The sequence below is a fragment of the Pogona vitticeps genome, chromosome 1 (genome assembly GCF_051106095.1).
Source record: "Pogona vitticeps strain Pit_001003342236 chromosome 1, PviZW2.1, whole genome shotgun sequence".
Classification (NCBI taxonomy): Eukaryota; Metazoa; Chordata; class Lepidosauria; order Squamata; family Agamidae; genus Pogona; species Pogona vitticeps.
Genome location: NC_135783.1, coordinates 74,056,316 through 74,075,924, shown reverse-complemented (window position 1 = coordinate 74,075,924; position 19,609 = coordinate 74,056,316). Strand labels below are relative to the sequence as shown.

Below are 19,609 nucleotides of genomic sequence, written 5' to 3'. Positions count from 1 at the left end.
AGGAGTGTTGCCTACAGATGTAATTTGGACCCAATCCAGTGTATTAGGTTATATAAACTTCCCCAAGAGAAGCAGAGGATGAGAGTGTTCTTTTTCCTTTTTCTAGAACAGCAGCGGCAAGGAAACAGAGTGATGGAAGCTCTGGTAGAGGCAGCATCCTTCCAAGCTGTTAAAGAACTGCATCTCCCCACCAGCTTAAACTGACAGAATGTGCAGGGCCACCCTTTAGTCCTCTCCACAGGTTAACAGAAGGATATCTCTCCAACACAGTAGAACTAGTCTGCATATCACAGATATCTGTTATGACTGCAGATGCAGCCCCAGATGCAAATTTGTACAAACAGATCATTCCAATGTTTCGCTCATGGGCAAGGCTCCCATTCCGATGTGGCTTCAGTTGGTGGGCCTCAGGATTCCATCAAAAGATAAAATAGACTCTGCAAGTCTTTGAGCTGCCCCCCACTATACTTTCAATGCAAAATCAAATGAAAATAAACTGAAGTGATCATAAGGAGCACTGTCCCTATTTCTACTTCAGCAGAACCCCAAACCAGAAGAATGGTGGTAGTTACAACCTGTCTTTCACAATTTCTCATGATGCCCCTGAGGTAAATCATGACTCCTTAATTCCTTGACAGAGGCATCTTGACAGATTCAGCACTACTGTATTGTTTATTTAATCTCATTTATAGTCTCTAATAGTATCACTGCTGCTCAAGTGCAAGCATTCAATCAGTACTGTGTACAGCGGATGGAGTCCATTGCCAATTACCTTTAAATGGCACGTTTATAATTTAGCATTAACCTCCGTGTCTCCAATCCCTTCACCTTGAAGTAAACCCCGCTGCTCTCACGAGGCCTTCCCTGCGAATTCGTGTCCGTGTGCACGGCCTGTGCAAGGCGTTTAACGACGCGACTTTGGGGAGGGCGTTAATTCATACATAGGCTTGCTCCACCTTGGAAACGACGTGAACGAGGCAGAGGGGAGGCCGACAGGCATTCTTCCCAGCGCCCCCCCCCCAATCCACCTATTTAGAAGTAAAAATATGTCTAAAAAGTAGTTGTGTTGTGTTTTGGTGGGGCAGCCAGGTTAGCCTGCTGCAGCAAAAACCAAGAGACTCGCCGGAGATCCTAAAAAAATACAATTCCCCTTAGCTTAAGCGTCGTTCATCATCACCATCAAAGGTTATGCAGAATAATACTCCCCAAAGCCTGCCTGAAGACGGTTCTGCCCCCCCCCCCCGGAGAGTCATCCCGGTCAGGGGGCCGCTTATCTCCTTGTATGTTCAGCCGGGCGCCTGTCCATTCCTGCCGCCAACCAGAGAGGCCCGTCCGGCTCCGCCAGCCACGAGAGGTACACCTCGGCGTGGGGCAACAGCCAGCCAGCGAGCGAGCGAGCGAGCGAGGCGGGGCTCAGCCTTCTGAGGTCCGCACGCCGAGGGCCCCTACTCCGCCCTCGCCCAGAACGCTGCCAACCTCCTCCCTGGCCGGCAGCACCGGCGGACGCCTCGGCCCGGCTCTCCTCCCGACCGCCTTCCACCATGATCCTTTCCGTGCTACGCCGCCTGCCCTGGCGACTGGGGGTGGGGACGCCGCGGCCGCTTTCAGCCCTGCGGCTCGGAAGAAGCCTCTTGGCGCCTCTCGTGCCCGCGGGCCGCCCGGCCACCCTCTGGCCCTGCCGCGGGATCAGCAGCACCTGGGGCCGCCCGGAGAAGCAACGTGGCGCCGAACACGGGGAGGGTCCTGGCTCTGCCGCCAGGTAGGTGGGCTCTGGTTGCACGCTGCCTCAGGGACGGCGGGCCAGGGAGGCCTGCGGGTCGCCCAGGACCACCCTCGGGCGACCGCCGCCAAGCCGTCCCCAAGCGGCTGTGGCTCCACGTGGAAGACGCGGCCGGCCCGGTGGCCACGCGCGGCTCTAGGCCTGATGCAACAGCACGGACGAATGGGAGCAGCTGACGGAGCCGATCTGCGGCGAAGGGGCGGCCTCCTCTTCGCTACGTGACGGCTTGCCTTCCTTCGGGTTCCGGCTTTTGACAGATTTCCGCGTCGATCTGCCGCCGGGCTGGCCGCGCTTCGGCCCGTCGGTGTCTGCGGCACAGCAGCCAGCTAACGTTGTAGGATGGAGAAGATGATCCGGGTAGTTAAATCCCTAAGACTCGGAGTTGTAGCGGAGTTAGTCTGTGCAAACATTTCAACAAACGCAAAACCAACCAACCAAAATTTTGCCCCCAAAAAAGAAAGAAAGAAAAAAAGAGAGAAGACTTTGTGGCACTTTATTTATTTATTCCCCCCCCCCCAGCTTTTACCCCACCATTCTAGATTCAATCAGTCTACTCTGAGTGGCTTACATTCCGAATATAAAGCAAAATTTAAAACACACAATATCAAACAGCACAGAGATAAGGAAAGTCCAAGATGGTAAGACATAGGGAACTAAGAAATTGAAGGGGGGAAGGCCTGCCTGAAGAATCAAGTCTTCAGCGTGTTCTTAAAAACTCCCAGCGAGGGAACCAGATGAATCTCAAGAGGTAAGCAGAGGCGAGGGGCCGCTGCCAAAAAGGCTCAGTTTCTAGTTCTGTCTTCCGGGGCCTCTCTCGGGGTCAAGCCCCTCAGCCACCCAGCCTGGCTAGATCGAGTGACACGAGTAGAGCTAGGTGGGAGCAGGCGCTCTGTCAGGTATCGAGGTCCTAAACTGTTTAGAGCTTTATATTTAGGCATTAACACTTGAAGTCAATGTGGAAATGAATGGGCAACCTGTATAAGGCCGCAGAGTGGAGGAAATGTGACTGTTTTTTCACCTGGCGGCTGTGATCTGGACCATTTGCAGTTTCCACATCAGTCTCAAGGGCAGCCCCACGTAGACGGCATTACAGTAGTCTAATCCCAAGACTACGAGCACATGGACCAGAGTGGTGAGCACCCCAACATCAAGATAGGAGTGCAGCTAGGTAACCCTCCAAAGATGTAGGTGGGTGGTGCGGACCACAGACACTACCTGGGACTGCATGGTACGTCCTGGGTCAAGATGAACCCCCAAGATGCAGAGCACACTCTTTGTGGTGAGAGTCACCCCGCCCCCCAAAGAGGGAGCTTCCCAAACCACTGATACAAAGGGCGCCCACCCTCAAGACCTCGGTCTTTTCCGGATTTAAAGATTAGCAGCTATATTTTAATGTAAGCTTTTGTGAAACAACATCTTTTTTCCCCTTTTGTTTTGTGTTTCTTGTTTACATAACTAGGCTTCTTAAGAAGGGAATATGAAATGGGTCATAAATCATTACTAGGTGCAGAATGCAACCATACAACCAAGGCTGCCTGCCTCAGAGCCGTTTGTCTGAAGATGTGCACAATGTTCCTGAGAAGCTTACATTAAAATCTAGCAGTTAGTCTTTGCAATGTCCCAACGTCCTTTTTTCCTCTTGTTTGTTTTGTGTTTCTTGTTGAAATTTTCTACCAGTGTGATAGAAAAAGTTTTAGGTTTCAAAAGTGTTCATTCCTATTTGGTTGCTACTGAGATAGGTGGCCATCCTGGATGGAAAAAGTCACATGAGATGTGCCTTTTAGTGCAACTAACAGTGGGCAGGCCAACAAAAGGTAGAAGGGCTATGTCATGCTTGTATACAAATTGAAAACAAGAGTGGACAATGAGACCCTTATTAGACCATTAGAACCCCATAAATAGGTGCTAGCTTTTGAGTTTAGCAGGAATCTTTATCAGGCTGGGCATTATGTTGCTGAAGGAGGCAAAAGAAAAAGAAAGTTCCTCCAAATTGTGACTAGAAATAGTGGCCAGGCTCTTTAAAGCACATTCCAAAATGCAACACCCTTCCCCCCTCCCTGTAATGCCCAACTTGTTGAAGATCCCATAGGACCGAAAAGCTAAATGGTCTAATAAAGATGTTGATCACTCTTGATTTTCAATAGTGTACGGTGCTGACCAAGTTCTGTTTATGCTTTCAGGGTTTATGCAACATGAGGGTTCAAAGGGCCCTCATTTTGCAGGTCTGTCAATGAGCTGATATTGCGACATTAACCCTGCTTATGTACCTACTTTAAACATTGGGAATAAACATTGACATCCTGGGTGTCAGTGAACTAAAATGGATGGGATGGGCGAATTCAATTCAGACGATTATCATATCTACTATTGTGGGCAAGAATCCTACAGAAGAAATGGAGTAGCCTTCATAGTCAACAAAAGAGTGGGAAAAGCTGTAATGGGATACAATCTCCAAAATGATAGAATGATTTCAATACAAATTCAAGGCAGACCTTTCAACATCACAAAAAAGACATTTTCATTATAGAGGACAGAAATGTTAAAGTACAGAGTCAAGAGATAAAAGGAACAACAGGTTGGCCTTGGAGTTCAAAGCGAAGCAGGGCAAAGGCTAATAGAGTTTTGTCAAGAGAACAAACTGGTCATCACAAACACTCTTTTTCAGCAACACAAGAGGCGACTCTAAACATGGAGATTGATTATGTTCTCTGCAGCCAAAGATGGAGAAGCTCTATACAGTCGGCAAAAACAAGACCTGGAACTGATTGTGGCTCTGTTCAACAGCTTCTTACAGAGAAATTCAAGCTTAAACTGAAGAAAGTAGGAAAAACCACTGGGCTGGTCAGGTATAATCTAAACCAAATCCCTTATGAATACACAGTGGAAGTGAAGAACAGATTTAAAAGAAGAGAATACCAAACAAGTCATGAATCATTACTACGTGCAAAATGCAACCAAACAATCAAGACTGCCTGTCTCAGAGCCGTTTGTCTGAAGATGTGCACAATGTTCCTGAGAAGCTTACATTAAGATCTAGCAGTTAGTCTTTACAGTGCCCCAACGTCCTTTTTTTTCCTCTTGTTTGTTTTGTGTTTCTTGTTGAAATTTTCTACTAGTGTGATAGAAAAGGTTTTAGATTTCAAAAGTGTTTGTTCCTATTTGGTTGCTACTAAGATAGGTGGCCATCCTGGATGGAAAAAGTCACATGAGATTTGCCCTTTAGTGCAACTAACAGTGGGCAGGCCAACAAAAGGTAACAGGGCTATGTCATGCTTGTATACAAACTGAAAACAAGAGTGGACAATGTGACCCTTATTAGACCATTAGAACCCCATAAATAGGTGCTAGCTTTTGAATTTAGCAGGAATCTTTATCAGGCTGGGCATTATGTTGCTGAAGGAGGCAAAAGAAAAAGAAAGTTCCTCCAAATTGTGGCTGGAAATAGTGGCCAGGCTCTTTAAAGCACATTCCAAAATGCAATCCGCTCCCCCTCCCCCCATCATGCCCAGCTTGTTGAAGATCCCACAGGACTGAAAAGCTAAATGGTCTAATAAAGATATTGATAACTCTTGATTTTCAGTAGTGTACGGTGCTGACCAAGCTAAGTTCAGTTGACTCAGAATACAGTGGAGATCCATCAGTTCAGCTGGTTTGTTTCCAAGACAATCTGTTTATGCCTCCAGGGTTTATGCAACTTGAGGGTTCAAAGGGCCCTCATTTTGCAGGTCTGTCAATGAGCTGATATTGCGACATTAACCCTGCTTATGTACCTACTTTAAACATTGGGAATAAACATTGACATCCTGGGTGTCAGTGAACTAAAATGTATAGGAATGGGTGAATTCAATTCAGACGATTACCATACCTACTATTGTGGGCAAGAATCCCACAAAAGAAATGGAGTAGCTCTCATAGTCAACAAAAGAGTGATAAAAGCTATACTGGGATACAATCTCCTAAATGATAGAATAATTTCAACATGAATCAAAGAGAGACCTTTCAACATCACAGCAATCCAATTTTATGCACCAGCCACCAATGCTGAAGAGGCTGAAATTGACCAATTCTATGAAGACTTACAACACCTTCTAGGACTGACACCAAAGAAAGATGTTCTTCTCATTATAGGGGGTTGGAATGCTAAAGTAGGGAGTCAAGAGATAAAAGGAATAAGAGGTAAGTTTGGCCTTGGAGTTCAAAACGAAGCAGGGCAAAGGCTAATAGAGTTTTGTCAAGACAACAAGCTGATCATCACAAACTCTCTTTTCCAACAATACAAGAGGCAACTGTACACATGGAAATCACCAGATGGGCAATATCGAAATCAGATTGACTATATTCTCTGCAGCCAAAGATGGAGAAGTCTATACAGTGGCTCTGATCATCAGCTTCATATTGCAAAATTCAAGCTTAAACTGAAGAAAGTAGGAAAAACCACTGGGCTAGTCAGGTATAATCTAAACCAAATTCCTTATGAATATGCAGTGGAAATGAAGAACAGATTTAAGGAACTCGATTTGGTGGACAGAGTGCCTGAGGAACTATGGATGGAGGCCCGTAACATGGTACAAGAGCGAGCAACAAAAATCATCCCAAAGAAAAGGAAATGCAAGAAAGCAAAATGGCTGTCCAACGAGGCCTTAGAAATAGCGGAGAAGAGAAGGGAATCATAATTCAAGGGAGATAGGGAAAGTTACAGAAAATTGAATGCAGACTTCCAAGGAATAGTAAAGAGAGACAAGAGGGCCTTCTTAAAGGAATAGTGCAAAGAAAAAGAGGAAAATAATAGAAAGGGGAAAACCAGAGCTCTGTTCAAGAAAATTGGAGATGTTAAAGGAACATTTTGTGCAAAGATGGACATAATAAAGGACAAAAATGGGAGGGACCTAACAGAAGCAGAAAACATCAAGAAGAGGTGGCAAGAATACACAGAGGAATTATACCAGAAAGATCTGGATGTCCCAGACAACCCAGATAATATGGTTGCTGACCTAGAGTCAGACATCCTGGAGAGTGAAGCCAAGTGGGCCTTATAAAGCATGGCTAAGAACTAGGCCAGTGGAGGTGATGGCATTCCAGTTGAAGACTATTTAAAATCTTAAAAGATGACGAGGTTAAGGTGCTACACTCAATATGCCAGCAACTCAGCAGTGGCCTTAGGATTGGAAAAGATCAGTATACATCCCAATCCCAAAGAAGGGCAGTGCCAAACTCCGACTACTGTACAGTTGCACTCCTTTGATACGCTAGCAAGGTTATGTTCAAAATCCTCCAAGGTAGGCTTCAGCAGTATGTGGACCGAGAACTCCCAGAATTACAAGCTGGATTTCGAAGGAGCAGAGGAACTGGAGACCAAATTGCTAACATGCGCCGGATTATGGAGAAAGCCAGAGAGTTCCAGAAAAACATCTACTTCTGCTTCATTGACTATGCAAAAGCCTTTGTGTCGACAACAGCAAAAGTATGGTCATACAGAAATGGGAGTGCCTGACCACCTTATCTATTTCCTGAGAAATCTATATGTGGAACAGGAAGCAACAGTTAGAACTGGATATGGAACAACTGATTGGTTCAAAATTGGAAAAGGAGAACAAGGCTGTATATTGTCTCCCTGCTTATTTAACTTATATGCAGAATACATCATGCGGAAGGCTGGACTGGAGGAATCCCAAGCCGGAATTAAGATTGCCGGAAGAAATATCAACAACCTCCAATATGCAGATGATACCACTCTGATGGCAGAAAGTGAGGAGGAATTAAAGAATCTCTTAATGAGGGTGAAAGAGGAGAGCGCAAAAAATGGTCTGAAGCTCAACATCAAAAAAACTAAGATCATGGCCACTGGTCCCATCACCTCCTGGGAAATAGAAGGGGAAGATATGGAGGCAGTGAGAGATTTTACCTTCTTGGGCTCCATGATTACTGCAGATGGTGACAGCAGCCACGAAATTAAAAGACGCCTGCTTCTTGGGAGGAAAGCGATGACAAACCTAGACAGCATCTTAAAAAGCAGAGACATCACCTTGCCAACAAAGGTCCGCATAGTCAAAGCTATGGTTTTTCCAGTAGTGATATATGAAAGTGAGCGCTAGACCATAAAGAAGGCCGACCGCCAAAGAATTAATGCTTTTGAATTGTGGTGCTGGAAGAGGCTCTTGAGAGTCCCCTGGACTGCAAGGAGAAGAAACCTATCCATTCTAAAGGAAATCAACCCTGAGTGCTCACTGGAAGGACTGATCCTGAAGTTGAGGCTCCAATACTTTGGCCATCTCATGAGAAGAGAAGACTCCCTGGAAAAGACGCTGATGTTGGGAAAGTGTGAAGGCAGGAGGAGAAGGGGACGACAGAGGATGAGATGGTTGGTCAGTGTCATTGAAGCGACCAACTTGAATTTAACCCAACTCCAGGAGGCAGTGGAAGACAGGAGGGCCTGGCATGCTCTGGTCCATGGAGTCATGAAGAGTCAGACACAACTTAATGACTAAACAACAGATACCTACTTTCCTACAAGCAACCTCTGTTGAATTCAGTGAAATTTGTTTAGAGTAAATTTATAGAAGTGTATTGTGGGGCATTTCTGGTTTTGTGTGGGGGAAAAAATCTTTTCTTGAGATGTCAGTGTCTTTCCCACACCTAGAATGTGCCAGCCCAATGCCATCTCCTGGCAATCATTGTGCCCATGGGGACTTCCAATACAGGTGTGTTCCAGCCGTGCCATGGAACTACCACCTGCTGGCAGCAAGTGGTGGTGGGGATACACTTCCCAACTAAAGCTGTTAAAATTATCCTTTTATTGTATAAACAGAGGTAACAGAATGAAGACTTTCAAGTGCAAGTCTTTGCCAGTTCACTGAGTGCTATGTTCTCCTGCATTATGGAAGCCTAGAAGTATATATAGGATTGTAATATGAGAAGGGAATCTGAGTCTATAGCAAAGTACTTGATTTGCATGTGTAAACTCTGAAGTTCATCCCTAGTAAGGCTGGGAGAACTGCCAGCCAGTGGCAGTGACACTAAGCTAGATAGATTTTGGATAGCATGCCGTGTTGTTGCAAGATTTGGCAATGTCTTTTAATAAGAAGAACATATTTGCTGGATGTTATGTATTTGCTCATGAAGGTATTTATGTTGAAAATGAGGTTTTGTAATTGTAGTCATCTGTAAACATGGCACCATGGATGTGTGCTTGCTGGGATAGGTAATCAGTGTCTCAAATGAATACAGTTTATTATTTTATTTTTAGAGAAATAATTGAAAACTCAAGGAGAGCACTGGATTTATTACAGAAAGAACACCCTACATTGAAGCCAACACTCTCTGTTGTGCAGGTAAAATAATCCTACTAAGGATTATGATTTCGGAAGTAAATTGCTTAAAAGAATGAGCCTGTGATTTGTCTGTGGAAGGAGGGGAAGCTGTAGCTAACAATGACATTTGTGTGGATCCAGGTACCAAATTAAATTGCAATCAGTAATCAGACAGAAGAGCCACAAACATGTTTCAGCTGGGCTTGTCTTCCATTTTGCAGTACTAACACGGAACTTTATTTTTCCCTCAAAAAGCCCCTCACATGGTCTTTGCTCCTACTGCACCATTTTCCTGCTGCAGTCTCCTGAAAATCTGCTGTGGGGGTCTGATGGAGGGGGGAGTAGTATCAAATACTTCCCCTCAGAAATGTAGCTAGTATTGTATTACTTTCCTTCCTTTCAAATGTTGGGTCTTTGCCTTTCCCCCAAGGAGTCAAAAGGGGAGAGAGCCATGTAGCCCTTGCATATGCTCCAAAGGGAAGGGTAGCGGATACTTCTATTGAGTTACTGAAAGATCCCCCCCCCAAAAAATGCTGGCTTTTAGCCCATACAGGCATTGATGAGGCTAGGTACCATTTATCTGTGGATGAGGCAGAGAAAAATACAAGAGCTCCAGATATTATAGCTAACCATTTCAAAATGAAGAAATATGCCAGTTTCAGATTCTGCCAATGTCAAAATGAAGGATGTAAATTCAAGCTGGGAGTGCTGTTTTTAAAACTCACATCTGGCAGCGTTGATTGAATTGTCCCAAACTAGTCGCGAATCCCATGTCACTTTGGTTGGGTGTGAATCTGACCCAGAGCTTGAAAAAGTGACTTTTTGGACTTCCAACACTTAAGAGTCTCCTAGTCAGCCACCACTGTCCCTGTCTTCTTCACCACACTGGTTCTTACTGCTGCACAGACTTTTCTTTCTGTATTTTAGGCCATTCTAAGTTAAGCCCTGGCCTAAGTATCCTGAAAACATCCCAAACACTGCATAATATTGCATAGTGTTTGTTAGCCTTCACATTTTCCTGTGGAATGCTCTGAAAAATCATGCTAGCATGTTTCCATTTGTTTCTTGTTGAGCCTTGCCTTGTTTGTATATAACCACAAAGAATGTGGATGCACTAGAGTTTTGAGGCCTTTTCACAGCTGGGAATGGGGCCTGTGATGCAAAGCCATTCGTTGCCACAGATCTGCCCAAAGGTGTTTTGAGGAGACCAACAGACATCTGTTCCACACATGCATTAATGTTAGGAAACAGAAAAAGTACCCTTTCTGTTTGATGTATCAGTCAGGTCAGATTTGTTGACTAAGATGCATTGATATAATCAAGCTGAGAGATAAATTTTGGAACATGTGACCTTGAGCATATTGTACCCTATTTTATATATTTTTAAAAAAATTGTACCGAATCTGTTAGGCTGCAAGGGAAAACTTAGCAACTTTGTATGTAGGATATTCATATCATCCCATAAGTGGCAACATTTCTTCCTATTGTTCAGAAAAAGTTTTTCAAAAATTTCTCTCAGACATCTATCTCAAGAGGAATGATACCCATAATAATACAATGCATATAATGAACAATAAATTCCATCTCTTTCCCCTCCTGCAAAAGTGCCTTCATTCTTAATATGTATGTAGGTGTAATTGCTTTGCTCAGCACAATAATAAAATGTACATACAAAGTAAATTGATAGGCCGTTGTCAGTTTTAGCAGAGTAGGAACATGGTGAAAAGTTCAGTAAACCTTTATTCCCATTGCAAATATATTTTTTGTGTTTGCTTACCTTTCTGATTTGGTTTGTTATACATTGATTATAGTCACATTTTCTCTCAGGTGTTTGTTTAGACCACTAACTGGTTTCTCTCTCCCTCCCCCCCCCCCATATCTCTTCAAGATTGGTGATGATGATGTGGGACAAGAAGTTATCAGAACCATTGCTAGAAAGGTGAGAGAATGAGAATATGGAAGCCTCTCTGATCAAGCTTTATTCAACTAAAATATGGTTGCGTTTGTGGGAAATCATACTACTGTACTTTTTTCCCTCTGTAGATCGGCTTGGATGTTGTTCAGATTTGTCTTCCTCGTGATTCTACTGAAATCGAGGTAACTGCTGTTATAAATTGACTTCTTCGCATTTTTATGTTGTTTGATATATAAATTTCCAGTCCCCCCATAAAAATGGGGGGACTGGAAATTTTTATTTTTGAAAAAAAAAAGCACAGATGATTACATCATCAGCCTTATACAATGTTGTTGTGAGGCAGGATTTCAGTCAGTGTGTCTGATCTGAGGGGCGAATGTTACATGTTAAGTCATCCATCTTTTAATATATGATAGTGTTCCAATTCTGAAGGTTCTAAAATCCTGACTTCCTTTCTTTAAATTACCTTCTAGATCATAGATGAAATCATAAAGCTCAATGAGAACCCTAAAATCCATGGCCTTCTCCTTCGCCTTTGTAAAGAGTCCTATGCAAGCAAAATATTGAATGCTGTAAAATCAGAGAAAGATGTGGCGGGGTAAGTCAAACAGTGTAAAGCACATAACGCTGTCAAAAATATGTGTGAGTATACATTTACTACAACCAAATGCATAATGAAAAATAAACTAAAATATTTGGTTTCAATATCATTTAAATACTAACTATTGGGTGATGAGAGATGAGAGTTATTTAGTCAACTAGGAAATAAATGGGGCAGGATCTTCTTTTGAAATGGGGAATTTTTCCAAACCAAGTATCAGCCCTTTAATGAAAGTTCAAGATACAGTGGAAGCATCTTGGTATATGAATAGGAAGCAGCCAGAGGTAGCAAAAGGTGTGTTGCTGTAGTGCATTTCCTGTTAGCTGTAGCTGTTGATCTGGGCAATAATAATATATGAAATGTAAATTTGCTCACAAAGCATTATGATTAAAAAATATTCAGAGTAAAAGTTGTATTCTCCCCTTGTGTGTGTTTGTGCCAGCAGCTGAAAGTAAAGCATATGATCCCTTTTCTTTATCAAAAACATTAAATAACTTTTACTGTTTGAAACATATGTAGAAGAGAACAAACTCACAGTACTTAGACATATTAGTACATGTTACATAAGCTTGTGTTTGGCTCAGTTATGTTTGTATATAGTCTTAAAACTTGATGGACATGTTTACTCTAACAAATCTGTTAGCCCCCTCAAGATTACCTATTATGGCCCTATTAGCCCTATCAAACCCTGTCAGACCTGGTCTGCCCTATCGCATGTTATGGCCCTCTCAGCCCTACCTGAGAGACTGTTCACTGACACTTGCTCTATACAGCTATCTTTCTGACGCCAGACACATTCTGATTGGTCAGAATGCTTCACTAGGCACATAAAACACTCCAGTTCTTCCCATACAAACACATATACACATACATACATATATACATACATTGTTGTACATACATATATACATACATTGTTGTACATTTCCATATTCTAACAGCAGTCAGCACAACCAATTTTGACAGAAGAGAGGAATTGCAACCCAACAACTCTTGCTTTTTTTTTAAAAAAGCCTTAATTATTATGTTCATATATTGTTGCATGAACATTTTGGTCACTCCTTTTCTATCTCCTTTTCAATTATTCATTTTTCTTGTAGGGTAACTGATTTTAATTTGGCAAGGTTAGTGCATGGAGACATGAATGAATGTGTGGTCCCCCCTCTTGCTGGTGCTGTGATCAAGATTCTGGAAAAGCTAGGTACAGTATAATTGTTTGTGGTTTATTTATCTCCTATCACTGGCTCATATCCTGTTGCTTAAATGTGGAGTGGAAGGGAAATCAGAGAAATGTTCCTCCACTCTGAGAAACTTCCCCTTGCATGACCTGTTATGTGATCAATCCCACAACTAGTACAAAAGCAAGCGCATAATGGGAATTCTGTGGGAGCAGAGGAAACCCTTAGATGGCTTCTCTTCCATTCCTCATTTAGGCAAGAGGATATTGGCTACTGTGCTCAGTATGTTTACATCTTGATTCACCCATGAGTTCCCTGACTTGCTTAAGACAAAGAATTACCTCTGCCTTAACAATCCTCATCTGTAAAATAGTGGCCCACCTTATGAAGTTGTTAAAAAGAATATACTGTGCAGTATATCACAGAAGTGAGTACACCCCCTCACATTTCATAAATACTGTATTTTAGTATATCTTTTCATGTGACAACACTGAAGCAATGACACTTGGCTACAATGTAAAGCGGTGAGTCTACAGCTTGTATAACAGTGTAAATGTGCTGTCTCCTCCACACAGCCATTAATGTCTAAACCACTGGCAACAGCACATTTACACTGTTATACAAGCTGTAGACTCACTGCTTTACATTGTAGCCAAGTGTCATTGCTTCAGTGTTGTCACATGAAAAGATACACTAAAATATTTATGAAATGTGAGGGGGTGTACTCCTGTGATATACTGTAATTTGCAAATACTTTTGCCTGGCCTTAACCTTTGCAATAGGGAAGCTGGTAAGACTAAACTATTATCTTTCTTTTCAAATGGCTTATGAGCAGAGCCGTGTGGTTTCTGTAACTATGCCGAAGTGCAGAAAAGCCATAGGAACTGTCATTGGCCAGACACTTATGCTTCCTAAAATGCTTACAGTTGGATATGTGGATGCACATCTTAAGGCACCATCAGGAGTGCCGAGTGGACGACTGGCAGTAATAAGCTATTGCACCTGTTTGTCTCTTCCTGTCCCTTCTGTTTTCCTGTGAGTTGTTCTTCCTTCACTAACTCTGTGTTTTCCAGGCTTCCTAAAATCAGTGCACACACCTCCCTTCCACAGAATCTTTACAATATCCAGTATTGCTAATGAATTTAAGGTGCAGGGCTCTGTGAATTGGATTTGGCTGCAGTGACAGATTCCTTACTTACGTACATCCCATTTGGGTCACTGTATTATGCTCTATGTGGGGCTACCTTTGAAGACGGTTCCGTAACTTCAGCTGGTGCAAAACTTTGCAGCCAGACTACTGACTGGGACCAGTTATAGGGAGCATATAACAAACCTGTTACAAGAACTGCACTGGCTACCAGTCCGTTTCCAGACCCAATTCAAAGTGCTGGTCATTACTTACAAAGCCCGATACAGCTTGGATCCAGGCTACCTGAAGGATCATATCTCTCTATATGTGCCTTTTTGGGGATTAAGATCAGCAGAGGAGGCTCTCCTATCAGTCCCATTGCCAGCAGAAGCACAGCTGATGGGGACATGGGAGAAGGCCTTCTCTGTGACAGCTCCCAGGCGATGGAACGCTCTCCCTCAGGAGATCAGGATGGCCCCTTCCCTGTGATCCTTTCAAAAAAAGCTAAAGGCCCATCTCTCTAAGCAGGCTTTTAACAATTACAACTGAATTCCTGAACAAGGAAGGCCAGATAATTTTAATCTTTTCTATGTTTTCATGTTTTAATCTTTTAATTTTATTTTAAATCATATATTGTTTAATTTGTCTTTTAATATTTAACTGATTGTGTTTTTTTAAAATTGTGTGAATTTTAATGCTGTGAGCCGCCTTGGGTCCCTTGTTGGGAGAAATGCGGCATACAATTAAAACTGATATTAAAATAAAATAAAACTAATAACTCTGTGGGACTTCCTTCTGAGTAAATCATTATAAACAAAAATTTAAAACAAAATAATAATAATAGTGAAGACCAAAATGTTGTGGCACCTTAATCAGAACTTTCGTGGACAAGTCCACTTCTTCTGCAGCTGCAAAGATGGCCTTTGAGAAGGCCTCTGCATAGTCTTGTGGGGTTGATCTTTGCTGTACTGTGTTAAATGCCTGTTAATAACGCAGGTACGCCCTTGGTGTGATGCTGGAGTGGGAAAAGAAACACTACAATCTTCAATTTTTTCAACCACAGATTTCAATATATATATATATTTGAAGAATATATGTCTTAGGCTGCAATCGTTATAGCAACTTACTTGGGAAATTCAGTAGGAATTTCCTCTGAGTAGACAGTGTATAGGATTGTACTGTTATGGTAAGATATCAAACTTAGAAAACACAGATATAATGTAATCTGTGTGGAGCTGGATCTAATTATAACTGGGTAAATTAGCAACCTGTGCTAAGTGAAAATATGTATCTGATTGGATTTAGCAAGATTCCATTGATGTTTCTCTTGCCCAAATCAAGACTGGCCTTCCCTGTATGAATGCACAAAGACATACTCCTAACTATTAATCTGTAAGAGCTGATCACAGGTCTCCTGTCCTGCTACGTGGTGATCTTAAGTCATCTGCAAAAATCACGGAGGAAAGTGTTAGCCTTTTATTTTATTTTTAAAACTGCAACATTTTTCATATGATTGATTTTGGTAGGGTTGGGTGGGAAAGGAAACCAAGACTTTTACATGATGTCAGTGATTCTGTTGCTTTTCATCTGTGCAGTGTGTTAGCAAGATAGCTAATCAAAGTAATTGTTGCTTTCTGCCATACAGCATGTACTGACCTTGATGGGAAAAAGGTGTTACTGTTGGGAGTTCAAGGAGTCTTGGAAGTTCCATTGCAATGCCTTCTTCAAAGAAAAGGGGCCATGACAATCAACTGCTCATGGAAAACAAAGCATCTTCAGACTATGGTGAATAATGACTAAATGTTTAATGAATTTCCTCTTACATTTGTTGCTTAGCAGGATCCTGGGTTTATTTAGCATCCTTCGTATATTTCTGTAATGTTTGTTTACTCGGGGAATTTCCCTCAGTGCTTGTTTTTCCTTTAAACACAGGAATCTTGTGATGGGTGGTGGTGGGTCACATTTCTCAACATTTTGGGATGAACCACTCAGTCCGCAGTCCATACGTTGCCCCTGGCCTGTGCCTTTTTTCTGCATATAGTCTGGTCATGAACAAGCTTCAGATACACTCCTGAATTTACTCCTCATAGGCTCTTTTCCTTTCCTCTGCTTACTTTGTGCTCTGTTAAACATAACATCTGAACATGATGATATTTGAATAGGGCTTTTCTTTAGCTCTGCTGTTGTAATTACAGTGGTGCCTCACTTAACGACGATAATCCGTTCCAGGAAAATCACTGTTAAGCAAAACATCATAAAGCGAAATAAAAAAACCCATTGAAACGCATTGAAACTCGTTCAATGCATTCCAATGGGGTAAAAACTCACCGTCCAGCGAAGATCCTCCATACGGTGCCCATTTTCGCTGCCTGTTTAGTGAGGAATCCATCCCTAAACACAGCGGAGAGCCATTTTAATTACCCGGTGGCCATTTTGAAACTGCCAATCAGCTGTTAGAAAAACATCGTTTTGCGAAGAATCAGTTCCCGAAGCAGGGAACAGATCATCGCAAAGCGAAATTCCCCCATTTAGACCATCGTTTTGCAATTGCAATTGTGATTGCAAAAAGATCATCATAGAGCGGATTCGTCGTAATGCGGGACAATTGTAAAGCGAGGCACCACTGTATTATTACCAAAGAGGTTTCAATATCCAGGTCTAGGAGAAATCCTATCTTCAGGTAACAATGGAGTCTCTGTTTTCAGGTGATGCAGTTTGGTCAAGGCGGGAGGGGATGGCAAGACTAAGGTGGCAGATGCACTGTTTACCTCACTTTTTGTACATAGAAAGACATAGATTGTCTGAAGGTACATCTTAAGAGGATTTTAGACTGAAACATTTCTTCTCCCTGAACTTTTGGTGGAATTCCACCAATAGGGGGACTAATTGAAAGGTGTCAAAGCCACTGGCCTAACACCAGGCGCCAGTCCTAACAAGAGTAGATCTTTTGACTCAATAGGATTTAAAGATGTTGACATAATGTTAATTAATTGATTCAGTGGGCCAACCCCAATTGAGACAAGAAATTGGATTTCGGCTGTTGCTACCAAACATTCCTGACAACGCCACACATTTTAGAATTCTTTTGCCTGCAGATTTTAAATTAGGCTGCTACCATTTGTTGTTTTATGTTATCTTGCTGATTTACCAAGTGTCTTGCTTTTAAAAATTATTTTGATTTTGCTCTCTCTAGTGCTTATGCAATTAGAAATGTACTTCAGGTTCTCTAGCCCACTTGAATAGCCTGTTAGAAAGGCACAAATTTATGGTTGAATGAACATTGCATGGAGGCTAAGCAAGCAAGGGGGAGCTTTATTGGTGTCAGAGGCACAGAGAACCCATCTCATGCCTGCTCCTTTGGAGCTGTTTAGAGGCATGCATGTACAGGATGAGAGATGACCAGAGAAATAGTTCATTCATTCATTCATTTAACTAATTATAAGCTACCCTGTATTATAAGATCTCAGGATGGGTTACAGAGCTATATAAAACAGTTTTTAAAATATGATGTTTAAAACAATTTGAAATCAAACAACACAAAATAAAAATACTCAGACCCTAACTTCCAATGTTCTAGTAAATAAGTGCATCTTGATTTGGCACCAAAATGATTCTACTGTTGGCACCAATTAAGCCTCCAAGGGGAGAGCATTCCACAGTTGGAGTAATATGGCAGAAAAAAGCGCTCCCCATGTCTCCATATAATGAACTGTTCATAGTCCCGAGTGTGTGAGGAATAAATGACCTTGAATGAAGTAGAATTGTACTACCATTTCATCCTTCTCATGAAATTCATAGGCTTTTTGCTAGTACTAGTGATAACACATAGAGCAGGAATAGCTTGAGGCTTGATCCCCTCCCCCCCACCCCAGTGCTCCCATTGTGGTCTTACTTGGCGGCTTCATCTGGGAAGCCACCTGTCACTTAAATTTACCACTGTGTCCCTGGGCAATGCTACATTCAGCATAATGGCAGAATTTCAATAATTGGGTATAATTTCCAGAATGCCCTGTGGCCCAAGAACATGCTGGTTTCTCATACTGACCTCCTACCATGAAGCAAACTCCAAAGGCAGGCAAAAGGTCTGGGGGCAGAGCCAAAGTAGACCTCACCTCGGATGAAGCCCAGGCAGGTATCCGCATCAGTAGACCCACCCAGAGCTGGAACCAAGGAATAGCCTAAGAATACTGGATAGTGACACTGGCTCTGACACAGGCAGGTGGAGCCGGGGAGGGGGAGAGACTACAACATGGCTGGCTTGTTGAGAATCACTTGCTATTTATTTATTTAAAACATTTTAACCCCGCCTTTCTCTTTAAAAAGGACCCAAGTTGACTTACATCATTAAAAGGCAATATTTAAAGCTAAAAACAATGAGTATACAAAGGTGGCTTACATCATTAAATATTTAAATAAAGCGAAAGACAGTACGCATATAAATACTAAAAAGAATCAAATAAATACCATTTTGAGAAATGGTAAACAAAAGCAATACACTTAAGCTTCCCTGCTGTTTTGTAGAGATTCCCAGAAGGTGGCAGCCAAAGCAAAAAGTTACACAAGGAAGTTAATAGTTTGCATTCTTGATTTCCCGGTTCAAAATGCAAAGTATGTTTTCCCTGACCCAAACAGCTGTGCTGCTGGAACATTCCTCCTTTGGCAGGACACTGTTTTCGCAGCTGCTGATGTTACTGTAACATTTTGTGTGCCTTAAGTGATGGACAGGAGTTTGAAAAAACAGAACTCTCTCCCTAAAGGCAAAATAGTCTCTCTGAAACGTAAGTTCTTGAGTTCATCTTATTTTCTGTTCTGTTGCTCGACTGCATTCATTCTGAACTTTGTTCTTCAACTTTTCTGAATATTTTTGCTTAAGCTATATTTTAAAGAGAACAGTTCATGCTGTTTGTATAAAACAGGAATGAATAACTTCTGGTCCCACAGCTGTTCTTAAGACTACAGTTCCCTGGGTTTTCCAGCTGTTGTTGGACTACACTTCCCATCAGCATTAGGCTGCCGTATCCAGTAGTGAGAGATGATGGGAGTCCAATTCAACAACACCAGAAGGATTACATTTTGCTCACTCAGTCAGACAAACAAACTGTTTGGGTAATAAATTGAAATAAACCACATTCTAATAGTAACAACAACAATTTTGATTCCCCCCCATTAATATACAGAAACTGTTGCCCAGTTGATCTCCAAGTTCTAGATAGCACTAGAGCTAAAATGTAGGCTTTTTGCCTTCTTCAGTAAAGCCATGCTTTTCAGCAAAGCTCAAAATCACTCCTAAGAAAGGCCTGCAGGAGGTCGAAAACATATGGAACACCAGGTGTCCAAGCAAACAATAATAGTGTTTTCTGAATATTGAAAAAAAAAAGAATAGCTCTCAAGTTTGGATTATTATAATACCATTATTATAGTTTTATATACTATTATTTGGATTGTTGTAATACTATACTATTATGAATTTCTGGAGTCTCAACATTAGTGAGTGCATTGGCCCATATTACAAGACATGGAAAGACAAAAACATGAACACGAAGGTACCTCTCCAGATTGTCTTTCAACTTGCCTGAGTCCAGGGCTCTTTAAAAGAATTCAAAGGCTATCTGGGTTATGCACCCCAAATACACACTGTGCTCCCAGTTTCTTAACCATGGTCCAGAAGAGCAGGATGGGATCATAAGCTCAACCTTCTC

General features: G+C 42.2%; 1 protein-coding gene across 1 annotated transcript in view; it reads left to right on the top strand.

The window, feature by feature from the left end:
• The first annotated feature begins 1,395 nt into the window (after nucleotides 1-1,395).
• Nucleotides 1,396-19,609, top strand: part of MTHFD1L (methylenetetrahydrofolate dehydrogenase (NADP+ dependent) 1 like) — a 190,607-nt gene continuing 172,393 nt past the window's right edge. Inside the window, exons 1-7 of the mRNA XM_072995277.2 lie at nucleotides 1,396-1,759; nucleotides 9,024-9,108; nucleotides 10,976-11,026; nucleotides 11,131-11,184; nucleotides 11,476-11,600; nucleotides 12,704-12,804; nucleotides 15,556-15,695. Coding sequence (XP_072851378.2) covers nucleotides 1,542-1,759; nucleotides 9,024-9,108; nucleotides 10,976-11,026; nucleotides 11,131-11,184; nucleotides 11,476-11,600; nucleotides 12,704-12,804; nucleotides 15,556-15,695 — 774 coding nt within the window. The 5' untranslated portion in view covers nucleotides 1,396-1,541. The remainder of the gene's footprint in view (nucleotides 1,760-9,023; nucleotides 9,109-10,975; nucleotides 11,027-11,130; nucleotides 11,185-11,475; nucleotides 11,601-12,703; nucleotides 12,805-15,555; nucleotides 15,696-19,609) is intronic.